The sequence below is a fragment of the Talpa europaea genome (assembly GCF_964194135.1).
Source record: "Talpa europaea genome assembly, chromosome: 12".
NCBI classification, from domain to species: domain Eukaryota; kingdom Metazoa; phylum Chordata; class Mammalia; order Eulipotyphla; family Talpidae; genus Talpa; species Talpa europaea.
The window spans coordinates 8,641,435-8,662,579 of NC_140079.1; the positions used below are offsets into that span (position 1 = coordinate 8,641,435).

At 55.8% G+C, this 21,145-nt stretch overlaps 3 protein-coding genes across 3 annotated transcripts; all 3 read right to left on the reverse strand.

Annotated features, from left to right (window-relative positions):
• Positions 1 to 1,069: 1,069 nt before the first annotated feature.
• On the reverse strand, positions 1,070 to 2,789 carry SMIM24 (small integral membrane protein 24; the record flags this gene model as incomplete). Its single annotated transcript, XM_084248628.1, has 4 exons — positions 1,070 to 1,199; positions 1,947 to 2,003; positions 2,277 to 2,382; positions 2,723 to 2,789. 4 exons carry the CDS (start codon positions 2,787 to 2,789, stop codon positions 1,070 to 1,072), a joined length of 360 nt encoding a protein of 119 aa, XP_084104754.1.
• A 1,903-nt stretch (positions 2,790 to 4,692) lies between these two features.
• Positions 4,693 to 5,433, reverse strand: SMIM44 (small integral membrane protein 44; the record flags this gene model as incomplete). Its single annotated transcript, XM_084248629.1, has 2 exons — positions 5,132 to 5,433; positions 4,693 to 4,931 (listed from the first exon to the last, which is right to left on the reverse strand). The coding sequence occupies exons 1-2, from the start codon at positions 5,331 to 5,333 to the stop codon at positions 4,693 to 4,695; spliced, it is 441 nt and encodes a 146-aa protein (XP_084104755.1). The 5' UTR covers positions 5,334 to 5,433.
• Positions 5,434 to 11,862: 6,429 nt separating this feature from the next.
• On the reverse strand, positions 11,863 to 17,935 carry DOHH (deoxyhypusine hydroxylase; the record flags this gene model as incomplete). The annotated part of the gene is made up of 4 exons (XM_084250781.1): positions 11,863 to 12,182; positions 13,170 to 13,410; positions 15,774 to 15,850; positions 17,662 to 17,935. 4 exons carry the CDS (start codon positions 17,933 to 17,935, stop codon positions 11,863 to 11,865), a joined length of 912 nt encoding a protein of 303 aa, XP_084106907.1.
• Positions 17,936 to 21,145: the final 3,210 nt, after the last annotated feature.

Sequence of the window (21,145 nt, forward strand, 5' to 3'; positions counted from 1 at the left end):
AACACCCCGCTCCTAGGTCGTGACCTCCACATTTGACCTTAACCAGAGTCTGCAAACACCCCCATCCTTTGGCCACCAGCCACAGCTGGCCAGCAGCTTCCCTCCTTCTAAGCCTCAATATTTTCGGCTGGAAAGTGGGACTCACTGCTTTCTGGTGGAGACTGAAAGCAGGTTAAGTTCAAGACGCTCAGTAGGAGCATTTATTGGACCTTTACTGCATGTATAACACGGTTTTCCGCCCCCTGGTGGACAACCCTGGAGGTGTTATTAGCCCGCAGATCCGCGCCCCTGAGTCAGACCCTACCCAAGCCCTAGCTCTGGCGGGGGCAAAGCTCCCAGTGCCAGCTTTTATCAAGGTGCTCATTAAGAAATAACTAAAGCACAGGGCAAGGTTCAGGGACTGGGGAAAGTAAGAGGGAGACGTGCTTGTCCCTCCCCAAGATGATAGCAAGGCCACGGGGCACTGCACCCCACTAGGTCCAGCTCCCACACAGGGAGTCACATCACACAAAGCGGGGTGTGGGGCGGGGCAGGGATGTCCCAGAAGTGACACTCGGTGCTTCAAGTCCAGGGCGTGTTTCGTCTTCGCAGGAAATCCAGGCACTGAGCAGCTAGACCTTCCACACCCACTTAGGCACCGCCCCTTCACCAAAGCTGCCTCCCCCAGGGAGACACAGCGTCCCAAGAAACAACAGGAGTCCCCCTAAAAGCCTCGTATCAATTCTTTAATGCCAGGCCCCCAGAGGCAGACCCTGTGGCTTCATGGGAGGGGAGAGGCTCTGGGCTATCAGCAGAGGGAAAAGAAATGAGGCAGTGGGAAGAAGCAGGTGGAGCTATGAGCTAGATGGTGAGGGTTTGGGGCAGTCTCTGCAACCAGGACTTCTCTCCAAATAAAAGAAAAATCGCCAGACAGGACAAATTAGGAAGGTGCGGACGAGTCAGGCGTCTTCACTGGGGTCTTGTATCTCATCCCTGGGGGAGTCATTTCAGTGGCTTCAGGTCCAGGTCATTGCTTACAAGGTGTGTGAGGGGGTCATCTGGAGGGGCTGCCTGGTGGAGGAGGTGATCTTTAAAAGTGTGAGCTGGCATTCTGGTCTGTGGGCTCCTCATACTCATGCAGCTCCAGCCCCGAGTTGCTCCTTCCTTGCATCTCTGCCTTCTTCTCCTTCTTCTTTCCCTTCTCTGTCTTGCCTTCTTCACTGTAGGGAGACAAAGGCCCCCGGCCACAATAAGAAACAGAGACGCTCTCATTTAATGGAGGAAGGATGGACGCAGGGATGGATGGACGCAGGCAAGGATGGATAGATGGATGGATGGGCAAGCAAGCAGGGAGAACCACCAGCGCGGAAGCAGGAGGGGAGACCATCTAGCACATCCTGACAGCAGGAACCACATCTCACTGGGGCTGAGCTGGATATTAGTCAAGCAAACAGTTAGGGCCACACCTCCCCCTCAGGCACATCCTGTGCTCAGCTGAGAATCTTCCAGCCAGACTGGTCTCCCCTCAACTCCTGCATTCCCACTCCTGTCCCCGAGTTTTTGCCCAAGCTGGGACATTGCCCTGGAAGAGCACCCAGCCCTGCTCATGTCCTGCTTCCTCTGGGAAGCAGTCAGGACCTTAGGAGACTGAGTCTGGGAGAACAGTGAGTGCATAGAAAGATGCCAGGCTGTGGGGTAAAGTGTCAGGAAGGCTGGTGGTCAGGGTGGGCTTCTGCGAGGAGGAAGCATCTGAGCAGAGGCTGAAGGAGAAGGATTCAGCCAGAAGATACCAGGCAATAAACGGCAAGAGTACGTGCAAAGGCCCCGGGGCAGGAATGTGCTTTCAGAGGCAAAGAAAGGAAAGGTCATCTTTGCATATTTGTCCCTCCCCCCACATACACACAGGAGAGGTTCACACAGAATCCCTGGGCCCCATGCGCAGCTACACATTCGCACACAGGTAGTACCTCAGGTTTCTCTCCTCAGATGAATTGCTCTCCAGTCTGACCTCCTCATTCTCATCTCTGCGGAAGAGATGGGAACAGAGGGAGAGGATGAATGAAGGAGGTAGGTGGAGACAGCCTCACCCCAGTCTCCCCGGCCTGGGGCTCACACCGAAAGCTGAGGCCAACAGACTGAATGACCGCGCTGTGGGGCGGGGGTCCGAGGAGCATCAGGGAAGTGGGGAAACCTCTGGACACCAGCTGACAGGGTTGGGAAGTGTGGGGGGGGACTTTGAGGAAGGCAGAGGGGAGGAAGAGGGGGCAGGTAGCTTGGGGTGCTCGAGGGGGTCCCACCTCACTTTTGAGCACCACATGTGCTTGACGAGCATGAGCACGAAGACAATGAACAGGAACCCCACGACCGCGGCCAGGCCCACCAGCCATTGCTCCGGGCGCCTCTCTGTCAGAAGGAGGGAAATGTGGGCATCAACAAGGAGGAATGACCCCCAAAGGGGAGAGGGGAAAGATTTCTGGGTGCCTGCTCAGGCAGAAGGGGTCTTAGGAAGAGGCTGGGCTTTAGAGAAGAGGAGGGGTCTGAGGCTCAGAGGAGGGGAGCTCCAGGGTGAGAAGGGAGCGTGGAGGCTGGGGCGCTCCGAAAGGGGCCAGCCCACCTGCCTCTCTCAGAGCTCACAGGTCTCCGTTTCTCATCACGGAAAACAGGGAGACAGCCAACACGCAACCAAGCACACCCCATGACGCCCAGCTCCCCACCCCGCTGCCACCCCAGAGGAGGGACCTACGCTGCTGGGCCTCGGCCGGGGAGAGGAGCAGGACACCGAGCACAAGAAGGGCCTCCCGGGTCTCCATGGTTGACGAGGAGCCTCCGCTTCCCGCCAGCAGTCGTGTGGGCGAGGTGTCCGGCCCTGATAAGGTGTGCAGGGGATGGGGCGGGGCAGGCCCAGCCCAGAAGGACGGGGTCTTCCCTCCCACCACCTGGCTGGTGTCTCCCCGCCTCCCCCAGAGCCCAGACTCTGAACCCAGTGTAACAATTAACTCGAGGGGCCCCGCCCCTCCACCCTGCCACCCGCCCCAAGGACCTCTAGCCCGGCTGCCGTGGCCCTGACCTTCCTTCCCAGCGTGGGGCTCAGTGCTTTTACCCATCAGAGCTTTCCTCCTCTGAACACCCCATGAAAGCTACTGGCTCTGCTTTAAAGGGGTGCTAGGGAGCCTGGGAAACCAAGGGGATACAGAAATAGCCTGAGCTGGGATTTGAACCCACCTCCCTCATCATCGTGTAGGCCGCCTCCTCCTGGCCCAGCCTCTGCTGGGGACCCTCAGGCAACTTGGGCATGAGCATGGGCACAAGAAGGAATGGGCACCAACCACCTCCAGCCCCAGCTGCAGGCAAAAAGCGGGCGACTCGGCCAGACTGACTCAGCCTCCAGGCTGTCAACCTTGTCCTGGGTTGATTAGATAAGTGGGCCCATCCCCGGGCGAAGGGGGACCCCACCCCAGCTTCCACAGAACAGCCACAGCTCAGGCACGTGGCAAGCAGGTGTCAGGGAAGGGGAGGAAGAGGCACTGGCCCTTCCATGGCCTGTGACAACTCTGCAGGGCTTTTGGGAGCTGGGTGCATTTGTGGGGCACCTACTGTATGCCCAGACCTCCTCCCTTACTGAAGCCATTGTGCAAATGTGCCACTCAGCAGAGGAAGACAGAACAGTGCACAGTTCCAGAACAGGCCACAGGTTCACTTCCACCAGCTGGAAGCTGATTGTGTTTGTGAAGCTCCTACTGTGTGCTCTGCCCTGTGCAAAGCTCAGAAGGGAAGGAAGTGACAGACACAATCATCTGGGAGCCCTTGGACTAATTAGGAAGTCAAACCCCAGAGATAGACAGATGCAGCCAAAAATCAGGTGGCAGGTAGAAAGTGGGGCTTGGAGAAGATGGGGTGAGGCCAGCAGAGCAGGAGTAGAAGGAAGAACCCCACCGCAGAGCTCCTGCTATCCAAGGGAGGTTGCTGGGCGGGCTCTTGCCAGAAAAATTTCTCTCTGCTCCAGCCAAGACATTTCAGGGCTGTGCATGTCTGTTTTCCCATCTGGGGTGAGGCTTCCTATCTGGAGGATTAAATGAGATAATGCAAGGCAAGGGCTTAGTTAGCAAGACAGGAGCACAGACTAAGCACTAGGTAAGGGCTGGCTGCTGTTATTATTGTTTAAATCATCTTAGTGTTTGTAGGGCTTTTTATGCCACTAGCCTCTGTGGCTGTCACCAGCGGCCCTGATGTGTCAACGCAGGGGCGCTTGGGAGCGTGGCCGCGGGGCGCGTGTGCCTGGTTGTGGACACCTGGAGCCTGGGTGCGCACGCCTGCGTAAGTGCGCACACCTGAGCCTGGAGGGCAGGGCTGTAAGGGCGGCATCACTCAGCGACGGAGGACGGCTGCGGGAGGAGAGGTAAGGCCAGGAGAGAAGGCCGGAGGGAGCCAGAGAGAGTGTAAAGATTTGCTGGCGCCCCGGCTGCCCTGCGCCTGGCTGCCCCACTACAGGGTTATGACTCACAGATTGCCCACAGCCTGGCAGAAGCTGAATGCCATGAGCCTTTGGGAATTGGGAGGAAGTGGGAGCTGGCAGTAGCCAGTGTCCAGCCACTGGGGCCAGTCAGCCAAGAAAACAGCCTTTTCAGGCAAGAGAAGGCTCCGGTGCACACAAGTCCTGTCATACAGAGGCCACAGGGGGCCGAATTGGGTCCCCAGGCCCAAGGGACGCTTGGCTCAGCGCAGCCTCCAGAAGGAGCTTCGGGTGGGTGGGTCCTTGAAAGTGATGGAGGGGCAGCGGGAAGGCCTCATGGGGGTTTCTTCAGGAACCCCCTCATGGGCTGCACCAGTGTCCTCATCACCCTGCCAGGCCAGGGCCAGCTCAAAGTCCAGTTCTTCCAGGTCCTCCTGCTCCAGGCTGGGGCGCAGCTCCCGGGGGGCGTCCCCCTGGTCCGGCTTCGGCCCGAAAGCCCAGTCTGCGACAGGGAGCCTGGTGAGGAGTCTTCCCAGGCCCTGCCCGCCCTCCCCCACTGCATGGACCTGGAAAAGGACCTCGGCCTTCCCAATGACCCAGCTGCCACCTACCCGCTCTGGGGCCAAGAGAGGCCCTCAGACCCCCCACCTCAGTGGCCCAGCACTAGCCCAAGCCAGGCTTGTGGTGGACCTAGCAGCTCACCAGCCAGGTCGTGGGCGAGGTCCTTGATGAGATGCCCAACGATGGCATAGGCCACAGCCACCACCAAGAGCGCGGCCAACAGCAGGTACAGCGCGTATCTGGGCAGGCGGACCGAGTCCAGTGGCAGAGGGCGGTACTCTTCATACAGTGCCGGGGCTGGGCTCCAGCCTTGGGGCCCCTCCTCACCCACCAGCCCCGGCATGGCTGCCAGCTGGCACACAGGAGGACTGGGGTGACCCGCATGGTGGAAGTATTAAGGGGTTTTGGGTAAGCGGATTGGGTGGCTCCCCCAAGGCCACCATCTGCCTGGGTTAATCACAGTGCAAATCACTTCCGCCTACTGGGCCTCTCCCTTATTCAGCTGCAGCCGCACCAGCTGATGCCCTGCCAGTTCATCCCTACCACAGGGCCTTGGCATATGCCGTCCCTCCCAGGAATGTCCTGTTGCCAGGTTTTCACACAGCAGATTCGTTCACCTAATTTTATGGAGCACCTACTACGGCTTGTACTCTTGCAGATCCAGGGACATAGCTGTGAACAAGACTGACCAAAGCCCCTCTTCACAGAATCGACATTATTCTTGTTAAAATTTTTGAATTCTGGGAGATCTCCTGCCTGCCTGTCCTGTGCAGGTGTTTCTTTTCACAAACATTTACCCTTTGCAAAACAGGAGCAGCCCTCCTGCCCTGCTGTGACTAGGCAGGCGCCTCTCTTTTTCTTTCTCTTTTTCCTCAGAAATTTCTGGGTTTTTTTTTTTAAAGATTTATTTATTTATACAAGCACTGGGTACAGTCAGAAGGGCAGGAGGATGAGAGAATTCACCAGAGCCAGAGCGGGGAGCAGAGCAGGCAGAAGGACCGAAGTACACTGCTGAGGGGAGAAGCGGGCGGCAGGAGAGGTCTGCGCGCCATGTGGGACCCTCGCCCAGTGGCCGGGGATCGAACTGGCGCTGCAGAGGCTGTGGGAAGCTTCACAGCCCAGTGCTCATCCGCTACGCCACCGGGGAGCCGCAGAAATTTCTTTTTTAAATGTAAAAAATATATTTTTTTTCATTTTTTGTGCCGGAGCTGACATTTAAGACAGGGAGATGGTCACAGAGAAAGTCAACCACCGACGCCCCCTCGTGGCTGCTGTAGGGAAGGTAGATGTGGGTGAAGGTGGGAGCCAGAGGCCCAGGGCCTAGGGGACCCCTGCACTAGTCCATGTGGGAGATGATGAGGAGAAATGATGGCCAGTCACATGTCCCTCAGTGACATTTCAGCCAAGGACTGACCACATATGTAGAAAGGGTCTCGACAGGCTGCCATGGAGCCTGGGTGTGTGGAGGGCTGGACCATCTAGATTTGTGTTATTACTCTCCAGGAACTTCGCAGGACAAAGATCACCTAATGATGCATTTCCAGAACATAAATTTGTTATATGACACATGACAGTATTAGGTTCGAATGTGAAGAGTGTGGTGTGGCAGGGTGTTAGGACTGCTTGGAGAGTTAATGTTTAAAGCAGGAGCTAAGGGCCTCCCCAGTAGCACAGCGGGTTGAGCACAGTGCTAGGAAGCTGTCCACAGCCTCTACAGCACGGGTCTGATTCCTGGCCAGCCAGGGAGATACCCACATGGTGCGGCAGACCTCTCCTGTCTCGCCTGCTGTCCCCCTCAGCAGTGTTTTCGGTCAGTCTGCCTGTTCTGCTCCCCACTCTGTCTCTGGTGTGTCCTCTCACCCTCCCACACCTCTGGCCTGTACCCCAGTTCTTGTATAAATAAATCTTTCAAAAAAATAAATAAAACAGGAGCCAAGGTTTCACTGAGAAAATGACATTTGGGCAAAAACCCAAAGGAAGGAATGAATCAGCCTTGGCAGATCTGGGGAAGAGCACTCTAGGCAGAGGACCATGCAAAGGCCCTGAGGGAGGACCGGGCCTGGAGTGTGGGAGGAAGAGTGAGAAGGCCCCTGTGGCTGGGGCGGGATGAATGAGGGAGAGCTGACCAAGGGGAGGATTTGGGAGTGGGGGGGGGGGCAGGAAGAAGTTGTCCAGGGTCTTGCGAGCCCCAGGGAGTACTGGGCACTTACCCTGAGAGAGGCAGACCCTGACTCAGGTACTCACTGGCACCAGTTTGCAGGACTGGGGGCACAGGAGCACGAGGACAAGTATTGGGGACCAAAGTGAAAAAAACACTAGTCCCAGGAGGGAGATGAGGGGCTGGACCTGCAAGGAGGCTCAGGAGGGGGTTGAAGTGGGCAGCTCTGGGATGGATTTTTTTTTAAAGATTTATGCATACAAGAACCAGGGTACAGGCCAGATGTGCAGGAGGGTGAGAGGATTCACCGGAGACAGAGCAGGGAACAGAACAGGCAGACTGACTGAAACACACTGCAGAGGGGAGCAGCGGGCGAGACAGGAGAAGTCTTCTGTGCCATGGGGGTAACTCCATGGCCAGTGGGGATCAAACCGGTGCTGTAGAGGCTGCGGACAGCTTCATAGCACTGCATTCAACCACCTGTACCACCAGGGAGGCCCTGGGATGGATTTTTAAAAAATATTTATTTATATATAGAAGAACGGAGGGAAAATGATGTAAAAAATAATTTAAAAAAAAGAGCTGGGGTACAGGCCAGAGGTGCAGGGGGTGAGAGGATTCACCAGAGACAGAGTGGGGAACATAACAGGCAGATTGACCTAAGTACACTGCTGAGGGGAGCAGCGGGGAGACAGGAGAGGTCTGCTGCACCATGTGGGTCAGCTCCCTGGCAGGGGATCGAACTCATGCTGCAGTGGCTGCAGATAGCTTCATAGTGCTGACACTTAACCCCTGTGCCACCAGGCAGGCCATGGGATGGATTTTAAATTGGTAAAATAGCAGCGTCTTTGGGCTGGGTCCTCTGAACAATGGGGTGTCCGCTTCCTGTGGGAGTAGTAACTTTCAGAGGTAACCTGAGGATTCCAAGGACGTGCTATGTCTGGCATGCCTCATTATCTTCGTGGAGGTGCCAAGGGGCAGCTGGACCCTGAGTCGAGCTCAGAGGCTGCCTGGGCTGGAGACAGGACTGTGGCATCATGGGGCATAGATGGGTTTAAAACCCCTAGAGTGAAGTTGTCATGAAGGGGTGTGGGTGAGGAAGGAAGGGAAAGCGGCCCAATTACCCAGCCCGGGGCACTGAAGGGAAGGGAGACAGAGGGGCCCAGAGTGGTGGGATAGAAGCCAAGTAACTCTGAGATCCCTGAGGAGTTGCCAGGAGGAGAGGGTGCAGAGGGTCAGACCCGCTGAGAGGGAAGGACAGAATGAGATTCGACCATTGCATTTGGACACTGGGAAGCTCCCTTGGCAAGGACAGCTCTGGGGATAGGAGGGACAGAGTCCGGTTGGCTTAGGTTGAAGAGATCAGGGAGCACTTGGGATCTGGTGAGGGTTTGACAAGTCTGCGTAGGGCTTTTGTTGTAAAGAACAGTCAAGGGATTGTGGGTTTTCCCTTTTAAGAAACTGCAGCCTGTCTGTGCTGATGGGTAAAAAGGAGAGCCGGGGGAGAAGGGGGTGGTTGGGTCGATGGGCAGGAGTTGTTTCGGGACTGAGGCCCAGTGAACAGCACCAAAACCCCAGAGTGGATGGCAGCTCTGCAGCGAGCACCCACCCGGGAGGGGCCCTCGGACGCTGTGACGTGAGAAATGTGCAATGTGGTTGTCATCCTGGCTTCTGGCACTGAGCTCCGGCAACACTTGCAGTTCCCTGAGTGGTGGAAGAGAGTCACCTTTTGACATTCCCAAGATCCTTCCACATAAGCCTGGGCTTATCTAAAGAAGAGTGGGGTTTGTGGGCTCTGGGGGACCTTCAGCATGACCAGAGGGAGGAGCCAATCATGGGATTAGAGGGATGGAACTTCCAGCCCTGCCCCACAGCTACCCATGAGGACGGCCTGGGGACTGAGGTTACCAGTGACCTAGGGTTTCATCCAGTGCCTGCGATGGAGTCTTTGTAACTCTAAGTGGGACTGAAGAACTTCGAAGCTGCTAAAAGCATGCACATGCCAAGAGTTGGTGTACCCCAAATCCAAAGGGCCAGAAGCTCCTGATTTTAGGATCATTCCAGACTGCTCCCCACGGGCCTCTTCCTCTGGCTGTCCATTTGTTGATATTGCGAGTAAATCAGTGACAGTCAAGAGCTTTCCCAAATTCTGTGAGACATTCTAGCAAATCCTCAAAAGGGGGAGGAGGGTTAGAAGTGCCAAAGACCCAGGACTTTCCTGAAAGTGTCTAAAGTGGAGGGTCAGTTCTGCGAGGCTGGGCCCTGTACCTACAGGGTCTGTGCTGCCTGCACGATGCCAGAACTGAACTGCAGGTCACACATCTGGCATCTGCAGAGAAATGCAGATTTGCTCAGCACAGCAAACCCACACATTTGGTGTCAGAAGTGTGAGAAGAGATCATCCTGGTAGAAACAGCCAGTCATAGCACCAAGGGACCCCTACCACCTGGTACCCATGCCCTCACGGAATCCCCTCCACCTTGGATTAGGGTCCCTGTGCGACCCACAGAAAGCAGCAGGCACGTCGATGTCATGCGTGAGATTGGACACTCTATTGTTCAGTCTGGGAAGCTGCTGCCAAGCTGAGGGTGGAAACCAAGGCCTCCCACCCCCAGCCACAAGAGGGGGCCATTACGGAAGGGCTCCTCCAGCCCCAGTCAGGCCATGAACTCTGACTTCACCAGGACCTACCAGGTAGGCTGTTCCCAGATGCCTGGTCCTCAGAACGGTCTCTAAGGACTGGTGATTGATTTAGGGCTAACTCTAAGTCTAGTCTCCTCTAGAGGCCCTTTGATCACCTGCAGAGATGCTTTCACAGGGACCAAGGGTTAGGAATTGGATTATCTTTTGGGGTAATACAACTCAACTTGCTATACTTCCCTACCCTGCGGAGTTCCTAGCAATGTGTTACCAGCTCTAGGCAACTTCTCAAGGGCCTGGGCTAGGAGGACCCAGCACTCAGCTGCGCGGGGTGGCTCGTGGCTGAGCAGGCCGTGGGAACCTGTGTGAGTCTAACTGTTTCATTTCCTCACTGACACAGGAGGGCCAGCAGCTGAGAGGCTGAGGGGAGCCAAAGGTTTCGAGACGTGATGTATTGCCCCAAGCGGGAGACGGGCCACAAGAGGTACATGAGCCCCAGGACATGGGCTTGAGGATGCAGTTTAGCGCAAGCTCCCCTGGCCCTTCCTCGAGGTTCCACACATCTTGGAGTGACGCCCTCCTTGCGTTTTGGGAAGGTAACACTGTGCGAACCAGTCAGGAGAGCTTAGAAGATGCCGCGCTAACGAATATGCCTGAATCTCAGTAGCTCCCAACATCGGTCCATTGGTGGCTCTGGAGACACTCTCTGTGGGTTGCTGGACATTCCCCTCCACGCTGCCGGCGACCAGGCAGGTCGCGGGTGCAGCTGGCATATGGGAAACGTCAGTTGCCTCGAGGAAGAGAACTCAGCCGAGCACTCAGTGGCTCTTGGATCTTCCGTTACCAGCGGTATAGGCCACTCCCGCTGGCTGGTGCCCCGGAGAAGCCAGGAGAGTGCACAGGAAATAAAGAACAGTCCAGTGGACGTTATCACCAACCCTTCCCGAAAAGTCTGGGGGCAACGTCCTGCAATCCACGGCCTCCCGCACTCATGGAGAAGGACCGTCCTTTGTCGACTGGGGCTGGGCACTGGCCGCCTCCTTTCAGATACACAGCGGCTCGACTCTCCCAGCTGTGACAACCAGAGGCAGAAACGGCCCAGGTGACAACCGCTGCTCAACAGCAAAAGAGGCACATTCAGTTCCTGGCGAGCTCTGCGCCAATCTTTTGGCGTTAAGGCCTTTGGGAGTGCGGGTGAGTGGCTGCGGACGTGCGGGTCTCTGGTTATTCCCATTGACACGGGCTGCCTGAGGTTGCACACAGAGGAAGGGGGAGTGGGGTGCATGGGATGAGAACCCACAGCCCAGGCTCCTAACCATACCACTAAATCCCTCCCCCTATACCCCCCAAAGGGGCTGGGTGAGGAGGAGGGTTTGGGCAGAGCCAGGATGAAGGGTTGTTCCCCTAACCCCCCCGGATGGGGCTGACTGGGCTGATTTTCCCCTGGGAAACTGTTGAAAGAAGGCACAGGTTTGCCTCTGTGGTGAAGATTCCAGAGCTGAGGTCTCCAAATGGCACCACTCACATACTCAGGAGATGCTCCATAGAGCAGCACACCCTCCCGAGCCCCGGCCCAACATACTGAGTCATTGGGGGCAAAAATAATTTAATATTCTACTTGGGGAGTGCCCTGAGGCCTGCTCGTCCCTCCCCAGCCCCGAGACCCTAGTACAACCACCCAGAGACGCCTCCCAGTACCCATATCCCGCCCAGGCCCAATGGGGTGGAGGGTTCCCCCACAGCGCATTTCCTTGCGACCCGGCATTCCAGAGACTCTGGGCCACGATAACCCCAACCTCCCAGGTCCCGCCCTGCCCATATAATCCTCCCTCCCAAGCCAACAACCCATCCATATACCCAGAAAGCTGGGTACTGCAGCCCCATACTAGACCCCTGGCGGGCTGGGGAACACAGCCCTCAGCCCAGCCCTGAGGAACTTGTAATATACTGGGGGAGCCAAGCTACCGAAGCAGGCGTGGTGCTCACCAAGTGGATACTAGCAAGATCCAGCTCATACAAACTCAGTTTATGTGTCCCGAGAGGGCCAGGGTCCCGGGCAGAGCAGGCGGTGGCCCTAGGAGCAGGGCAGCCGCACCTGCTCCAGCCCATCGGCATACTGGAAGGCCTGCCCATTCTCGTACTCGTACATGTCCAAGGCCACCTCGCAGCTCTCTCGCACCACACGTTCGGGGTCTGCCATGTGGGCCCGCAGGGCAGCCAGGCAGGCAGGCCGGGCGATGGCTCCCAGGGCCTCTGCACACTCGTGCCGCACCATGGGACTCTCGGCTGGCCGGGCCAGGGCCGCCGTCAGCTGGGGCACGGCCGCTTCATGCTGCAGTTGACCCAGGACATAGCCAATCTCATGGCGGAAGAGGGCGCTGCCACAGTGTAGGCCTGTGGACAGAAGGAGGGCGGCTCAATGTCTCGGCAGTGCCATGGAGGCAGGGGGACTCCTAAGGACCAAATGGGGTGGGACGGAGCCTCCTGTCTCCATGACACCCTGCCCTGGGCCCTAGGTGGTCAGCACAGCACAGAGGAGGGAGTTCGAGGCACTGGGGCAGGAGAAGCCAGGAGAGGGCACAGCAAGTAATGAAGTCCCCCGAGCCTGCACTGGGAACAGCTTGGGCAGACGTGGTGCCTGCAGGCCTGGTCCACTCCGCCCATCTTACCAGGGCCATGCTACGAACCTAGATGCCAGAGTCCAATGTCACCCCGCAGCTCAATCACACTTTGGGGGTGCTGTGAACTTGATTTCCACAGACCATCAGAGGCCCCAGTTCAAGGCTGGCTGCCTAACTGTGCAGCCCCTGCCCTCAAGCATCACAAACCCTCATCACCCAGGCCACCTGGCCCCTCCTGCCACTCCCACTGCCAGCTTGGGGCCACAGTGACAGCCAGGCCTCTCCCCCGCCAGACAGGAAGCTCTGCGAGGACAGAGAGCAAGCGGCCTGAGCCCTCATTGGCACACCATGCAAGTGTGTGTGAGGGGGGGCGAGCACCACTACCTCTCCCTCTCCTCTGTAAGCAGGACAGTTTGAGAGGCCTGCGCAGGGTGCCCCAGGAGCTGGGAGGAAGGAGTTAAGGGCCCTGGAGCCAAGTCTCAGGGTCCAGGTCCCGCCTCTGCTGCTCACTGACCGCTGTGACCTCAGGCAAGTCCCTCTACCCTCTGGGCTTCAGTTTTCCCATAGAGATCTGGGGGTCATGACTGACCACCAGCTGTGAGAAATGAGGTGATCTGAGTAAAGCCCATTGGGAATGCTGGGGCCTACCCAGACCAGGGTACATGTTCCCTGGGACGCTGTTGCTGCATTTCGAAGAGGCAGCCTCTGAGTCTCCCCAAGGGGCATGACCATGACTTCAAGTCCCTGGGCCTCTTCTCACCCTCAGCCAGTGCCAGGGCGGCCTCCTCGCCACCGGCGTCACGCAGGGCAAACATGGCCCGGTATCGGTCAAACAGCGGCCGGGTCTCATCCAGCAGCACCTCTCGCAGCTGCCCCACGTCTCGCTCCTCAGCTGGCGGCGCCGGGTCCACTGAGAGGTAGGGTCCGGCCAGCACTGGCTTCCCGCCATGCTGCTGCAGCCACTCCAGCCGCCGAACAGCCAGCTGGCACGTCTCAGCCACCTGCAGGCAGAGGGGTGCCCCATGTCTGGGCCAGCCACTGGGACACCACAGTGGACATGACAGCCCCTGCCCCGCCCTCCAGGTCTCCAGTTCACCAGGGGTGAGAGACAGCAGACACAGGCGCTGACCCATCAGTCCAGAGTGGAAAGCCAGTGGGGGCTGGTGTGATGGGGGTTGCTGAGGGGCCTGGGCCTAGGAGGGGCTCCATGCACAGGTGACATCATAGGAGAGCCCAGGAGCAGCGAGGGGGGCTCAGGTAGAAATGGCCCTTGCAAAGGCACAGAGCAAGAGCACGCAGGCACGTCAGGGAAGAGGAACCCGGGTGATGTGGGGTCGTTGGGGTCAGGCTCTCGGGGCCACAGCAAGGACTGAGATTTTATCTTTAGGGTGATAACTCATGAGGCCTTTAGGCCTAGAATAAGGCAACAGACTGAGACATCCTCCGGCTGCCGAGAGGACATGGAGGGGAAGGCGTGGGCATAAGACAGCGAGTGAGAAGCCGCCACCCATGTGCACACAATAAAGCAGCACGCTCGTGTACAGCAGCGTCCTTCACAGTGCTCAGAAGTGGACACAGCCCGAATGCCCACTCGCCGAGGAGGGGTAAACATGGGGGAACGGCCGCACATCGCTTCGCGGCAGGATATGTGCGAGAAACGCACCACTGGGCGGTTGGCCATGGCAGAGAGGCAGAGACCACAAAGCGAGAAGGTAAGGCCACTGCCCACCCACCACGCACAGCATGCCCTGACCAGAGAGTCCGTGAGCAATGCATGGCGAACCCACAGGGAGCCCCACCCTGGCAGGTGCTCAGGCTAGAACCCAAGACCCCCAACTCCTCCCTTATTCCCGCCCTTCAACATCTGGTCCCTCATCGCTGTTTCTAAAGCTCAGCCAGAGTAAAGCCAGGGTAAGTGTTCACAGCAGCGTGACTCAGTGGTACAGAGTGGGACAGCCATGCCCGCACCAGAGGAATGGGTAACACACAAGGTGTTCCCCACACTGGAATACGACTCGCCCATGAAAAGGGGGGCAGCTTCCACACTCGAGACCACCGGGAGGACCTTGAACACCTGATGTTCAGGGAGACAAGCCAGATACATGAGGCCATATGGTGTGGGAGTCCACTGACGAGAAACATCTGGGACAGGCACAGCCAGAGTGAGTTTGTGGTGCTGGGGGCTGCAGGTGGGAGATGGGAAGTGACTGCTAATGAGGGTGGGGTTTCTTTTTGGGGTGATGGACTGCTCTGAAGTCACAGTGGTGATAACTGCACAACTCTGAATACACTAGAGCCACTGAGGTGTATACTTTCAAAGTGAGCTTTATGATAGGACTATCCCAATAAAGCTTTTTATTGGGGAGAGGCTTGAATTTTATTTTAGAAACACACATAAAATTTAGCACTTTAACTATTTTGGAGGGCAAGGTGCAGTGACATTGAGCTCGTTCTCACTGCTGTGCAGCCGTCCCCACAGGTCTCAAGAGCATCGTCACCCCAAGCTGAAACCCCACGCCCGGGAGCACTGCTCCTCGGCTTCGCGCACTCATCTCTTCCTCCTGTCCCGTCCACTTCCTGCCTCTGTGAGTTTATTCTTGGTGTGTCATGTTAAGTGGACTCATTTGTATTTGTCCTCTTGCGTCTGGCTTGTTCTACTGTGCTCGTCATCAAAGTTCATCCACATTTTAGTATCAGAATCTCTGTCCTTTTTAAAACTGAATATTCCACTCACATCTTTATCCATTCATCCACTGATTAATACTTGAATTGTTTCCAACTCTGGGCTACAGTGAACAATTAAAACTATTATTTAAAGAAAAAAAAGAGGGCCTCCCCTGGTGGCGCAGCGGTTCAGTGCTGGGCTGCGAAGCTGCCTGCAGCCTCTGAAGCGCTGGTTCCATCCCTGGCCGCCAGCGAGGGTCCCACATGGCGTGCAGACCTCTCCTGCCGCCCGCTGCTCCCCTCAGCAGTGTATTTCGTCAGTCTGCCTGTTCTGTTCCCTGCTCTGGCTCTGGTGAATTCTCTCACCCTTCCATGCTTCTGACAGTACCCAGTGCTTGTATAAATAAATAAATAAATCTTTAAATAAAAAAAGAAAGAAAAAAAAAGAAAGGAGAAAAGGACAGGAGGAGGCAGGGGGGCAAGAGGGTGGGGTAGGCTTCTGGGGGGGATCCTGGTGGAGGGGCTAGATCTGGGGGGCGCAGAGACAGGGAGGGACCCAGAGGCTGAACAGGGCAGGTTTGTCACGTGGGGATCAGTTCAGTTTTGCCCAAGGGGGATGGTGGCCAGTGCCCATCCTGGCTGCTCCTTCTCTCTCAAACCCCAACCAAGAATGCAGGGAGAGGCGGGCGGGGCTCGTTACCTCGATGACAGGGTCAGAGGAGTACTGCTTCAGGACCTCCAGGACTTCCGGGTTCCCAATAGCGCCCAGGGCCTCCCCTGAGAAGAACCAAGTAGAGTACATGTTGGCTGGGAAACACACTGGATACTTGGGGGAAAGGTAGGGGAACATGGGTTCTCTGGTGTCTTCTGTCCCCTCCCTACAGCTCTGCCTGTGTCAGTGCTGGGCCATCAGAATGGCCCCAGAAATTGAACTTGAGTGGAACTGGGCTGGGAACCCTCCTCGGCCCACACCCCCAAGTTCATAGCCTAAAGAGGGAGACCCAGACAAGCATGTCATTATAACTTGGGGACACAGAGGACAACAGCTCCAAGACCATTCAGATAATTTGTCAGTCAGGGAGAGCTCCCCAAGGAGGAGGTGTTAAGCTGCAATATGGGGGACAAGGGTTCACCAACCAAGGCAGGGCTCGATAGGAAGGCCGCTGAGTAAGGGGATGTCACATGGCAAGACCCTGAGTGACAGGCAGGGTGCAGTAGGAACTGCTGGCAGGCAGTGGGAGGCATCCAGCACAAAACAACGGTCAGTGGATCTCAGGCTGGACAGGCCTTGTCGACCACAGAGGAGCTCTGCTACTTCTCCACGGGCACAGACCGGGGCGGAGCGGGGAGGAGGCCTGACATTCCAGAACAGGAATGTCTTAACATGCCTAAATTGAGGGTGCCCATAGACCCTGCACACCCCGCCGCCACCTGCTCCCTGACCTCACTGCCTCACATCCTCCCCCTCACTCATTCTGCTCCAGCCACATGGCCTCCATGCTGTTCCTCGAAGGCACCAGGCCCAGCCTGCCTCATGCCCTTTGCACGTGCCATGCTCTCTACCTGGAACACCTCTCCCCACTAATTAAAATAGCAACACCTCATTAAGTGCAACACCTCCAGTTTCTCAGCTCCCCTAGTCTGCCCCTGCTTTATTTATTTTTTTTTAATATTTAGTTTATTTATTTATACAAGCACTGGGTCTAGTCAGAAGCGCGGGAGGGTGAGAGAATTCACCAGAGACAGAGCGGGGAGCAGAGCAGGCAGAATGACAAAGTACACTGCTGAGGGGAGTAGCGGGTGGCAGGAGAAGTCTGTGCGCCATGTGGGACCCTCGCCCAGAGGCCGGGGATCGAACTGGCACTGCAGAGGTTACGGGCAGCTTCGCAGCCCAGCGTTCAACCACTGCACCACCGGGGAGGCCCTGCCCCTGCTTTATTTTCGCCCTTAGCACTTAGGTGCCCTTCCCCCCGCCCCCATGACTCCACTGGGTATTCCACAAAAACACACTCAAAATAGCAGAACGAGGACCGGGAGGGAGCGCCCACACAAACATGGCTGGAATCTCAAGTTATTGTGGGAGTCCAAGAGGGCCATCCAGTAAGGTGGGGACTCAGACAATATTAAAAATACCCCCAAACAATCAAATGGAAACACAGGCCTCCTCCCCCAACCCCACCATCTGCAAATGAGCTCAGTGGTTATAGAAACAGCCTCAGCAACAGACTCGCCAAGGAAATTCCTCATTTGCCTTGTTTACAGTCTGTGTCCCTGGTGAGGACAGGGCGTGGCACATAGCAGGCAAGCCCTGGCGCTGGTCTGACGAGGAAACGACTGAGAAACAGACATGGGGGTTAGCTGTGGCTGATGGTGACTTTTCTACTACAAAGGCAAGAGGCAACAAGCCAGTCATGGGGCTGAAAATATCTCTACCGGCCTCTTACAGAGCTAGTCACTCAGCCCTGGGAGAGGTCATATGTGCGTGAGCCAACATGGGGGAGAGGGCAGAGGGGGCAGGGAGGAGATGAGGCGGCATGAACCCAATGGATGAGGCATAGGCCAGACGCCCATGCCCCAGCCCCACTCACCTGCCTCGTGGCGCACCATGGGCTCCTGGTGGGTGTCACGCAGCACATCCACCAGCACTGGGATAGCCTGGGCGTCCTGCATCTGGCCCAGGCAGTAGGCCAGCTCGTGTTTGAGCAGGGCAGAGTCATCAGAGAAGGCCCGGCTGATCCAGGCGATGGCACTCGCGCCACCCAGCCCACGTAAGGTGAAGAGTGCACGGAAGCGGGCCTGCAGGGGCTGCTGTGGGTCCACCAGTGTCCGCCCGATCGCCTCCACCTCCTGCTCTGTCACCATGGCGCCTGCCTCCTTCAACGGTGGGTATGCCTAGATAGCCCTGCCCCAGCTAAATCCGGGGATTAGAGAGCACAAGAACCTACATGGAGAAGCAGAGGCTAGTTAGAGGTACGTTTCATCCATTAACTGACTTGTTCATTTTAGGACCTGGCCGGGTGGGTTCCTAACCGATGACCAGCTGGGTGGCTGTGTTCAAAGCTGAGCTCTGGCCCCACCTACTTGCGGTGTGGCCTTCAATAAGTCACTCTCCCTCCCTGGGCCTCTCGCCTATACTTCAGCCATGATCTCCAATAGTCTGCTCGCCCCACAGTAGTCAGAGGGACTGTGGCCCACTCAGAGCCCCCGGTGACTCCCACATCCTGGTAGCCACGCCCTGTGTGGCCTTCTCCAACACTGAATAGGGCTGCTGGGTATAGATAATAGAATATGGAGGAAATGACAGAGACTTCTGAGGTCATGTCATAAGGGGCTCTATGACCTCCACCTGCTCTCTCTGGAATCACTTGTTCTGGGGGTAGTCAGCCATATTGTGAGGAGGCTCAGTCATATGTAGTATCTCACTTAACAAGAAACCGAGGCTCCTGCCAGCACCTACATGAGAATGGTACATTGAGAGCCGCTCCCCTGGGTGCCAGTCCAGAGGATACAACCCAGCCAAGCTTTGAAGGGAGCATCACAAGAGATTAGAACCAGAACTAACCCACTAAGCCAGATCCAGACCCCTGGCCCACAGAAATGGTGTGAGATAGTATTTACTATGCTTATAGCTAAGCAGGGGGTGATCTGTTACACACCATAAACCACATACTAGGAAACCCAATAGTATATAAAGTGACCATGTTACTCCTTTCTAATATCCTATGGTGCCTGTTTTCTCCAAACTCTCTGAGAGCCCGTAAGGTCCTGCATGACCTGTCCTTGTCACCTCTCTGCCCTTACCTCCTCCCTCCCTCTCCCTCTCCTACTGCTCCAGTCACACTGGTCTCTTCACTGTTCCTTGTTCCTTCACCATGCCAGTCACAATCCTGTCCTGGGATCTTGGCATGAGATGTTCTCTCCCTCAGGAACAGTCTCCCCTAAATGCCCCCTCCTCAGGGAAGCCTTCCCTGTCCATAGTCTTCAAATGACTGACCCCTTGTTCTGCTTTCTCTCTCTTCAAAGCAATCACCACCACTGCACATCCTATTGGGTGTCATCGGCTTAGCTGCATATGGTCAGTCTTATACCTCACTAGAATATGAGAACTCTGAAGGAGCAGAGTATCTTAGTTGCCACTATACTCCCGACACATAGTAGGTCCTCAAAAAAAAATAACCATGAGAGTAACAGCAGCTGACATTTGTGCAGCATTCGCTCCATGCCAGGTACCTCTTTTAAACCCTTTACATCCATGGACTCATTTAATCCTCACCATAACCCTATGAGACAGGCATGAGTGTCACCCTTCAAAGGAGAGAAACAAGCACAGGGAGGTTATAACTTGCTTAGAATAGTAAAGAGCTATAAATCCAGGCAGTTGGGCTCCTAAGCCAAGCTCTAAACCACAACAGCTGTACTGGCTGGATGACAATAATGACACAGCTGAGGCTGGAAGGGTCCCCTCTCCACCCTCTAGACCAATGAGGACCTGGAAGTCGCTTCATAAATGTGTCAAGCAGGCCGAGGCACGCCAGCAGCCTTCTGGTCCTCAGAGGTATCAGCAGGCTGACCAGGTTTCATGAGGGACGTGCAGTTGCTTGAGGTGACTATCAAAGCAGGTGACACCTCCCAAGAGTACAGAAGCCAGAAGTGAGGAGCAAAGCATGAGGGACCATGGAGCTCCAACTCCTCTCTACACAGATGAGCAATGACTTGTCTAGGGTCACACGGCAAGTCAGGGGCAGAGAGGACCCAGGACTCCTAACTCCAGCTAGGCAGGGGCTCCTCTGGACAGCTGGGAAAGACTTGCTCATGACCTCCTCATGCCCGGGACCTTAAACTCCTGGGAAAGACAGGGATATGTGGCCCAGAAGGCAACTCCTGCTACAGAGAGGAGAGGTTATGGAATTCTAGGGTGAGCCCTGAATGGGAACAAACATCTCTGAGCTCAGGTTCTTTACGTGGAATAAAACTAACAACTCACAACTCAAACTTCACTCAAACTTCCTTTGAGTTTCTGCTCAGATATGACCTTCTCAGGGAGGCCTTCTGTGACCACCCTACTTTAACAATGCAAACCACCCCACCCCACCCCCTCCTTGCTGCTTTAATGTTCTCCACTGTCTAACTGCACCTCACCTTCTATCCTGATCTGTCTCCTACAAGAAAGTAATATACACCTAATATACATATACATACACACATACATACAGTCACACATTGACATGTTTGGGTCAAGGATGGATTAAATTTACAACAGTGGTCCCAGCAGGCTATAGCCTAGGAGTGTAGCAGGCTATACCACCGAGGTTTGTGTAATTAATTACCTGATGATGTTCACACAATGATGAAATCATCTAACAATGCATTTCTCAAAAGGCAGCTGCATCCTTAAGTGACACATGACTCTGTGCATGTAAATGTATATGTATATATATACACACTACTCTGTTCACTACTGTGTCTCAGTGCCTAGCACAGTGCCTGTCACCTTAGCAGGAGGCATTCAATAAGTACTGTTGAAAGAACAAAACACCTACTGCCTGCCAGGCTCCTCTACTAAGCACTTGAAACACAGAATAAAACCTGTAACATACCTAAAATGAGTATATAGGAGCACATGGACCTCACAGAGTTACCTAGGAGTGAAGGTAGCTCCTGCAGCACCTAGTACCAGTCCGGTAGCTAGTACACACTTGGTAAATACTTCTGCAGGGAGCACAACACCCACCACTGTGCTCAGGCAGATTACACCCGGCCACCTGGAGGCCTGCACCTCACACGTACACCCATTTCTCATTAGGAAGGCAGCAAGGGAATGGACGTGGGGTTGTAGGAATCATCCCCAACCAAAGGAATCCACTCACCCCAAATGAGTTAGGGATCGAGGAAGAGACGACCTGGATACTGGAAATTCGACCCCCCTACTACAGACCGCTCTAAAGAAATATGCAAAAATATCTGCAGTAAGTAGACTTCCCCGAAAGAAGGAGTCGCTCCAACACGGGATCTCTCAGGGATTTTAGCAGGATGCCCCACCGACGACCGCCTCTCCAGAGCTCCTGGGAGGAC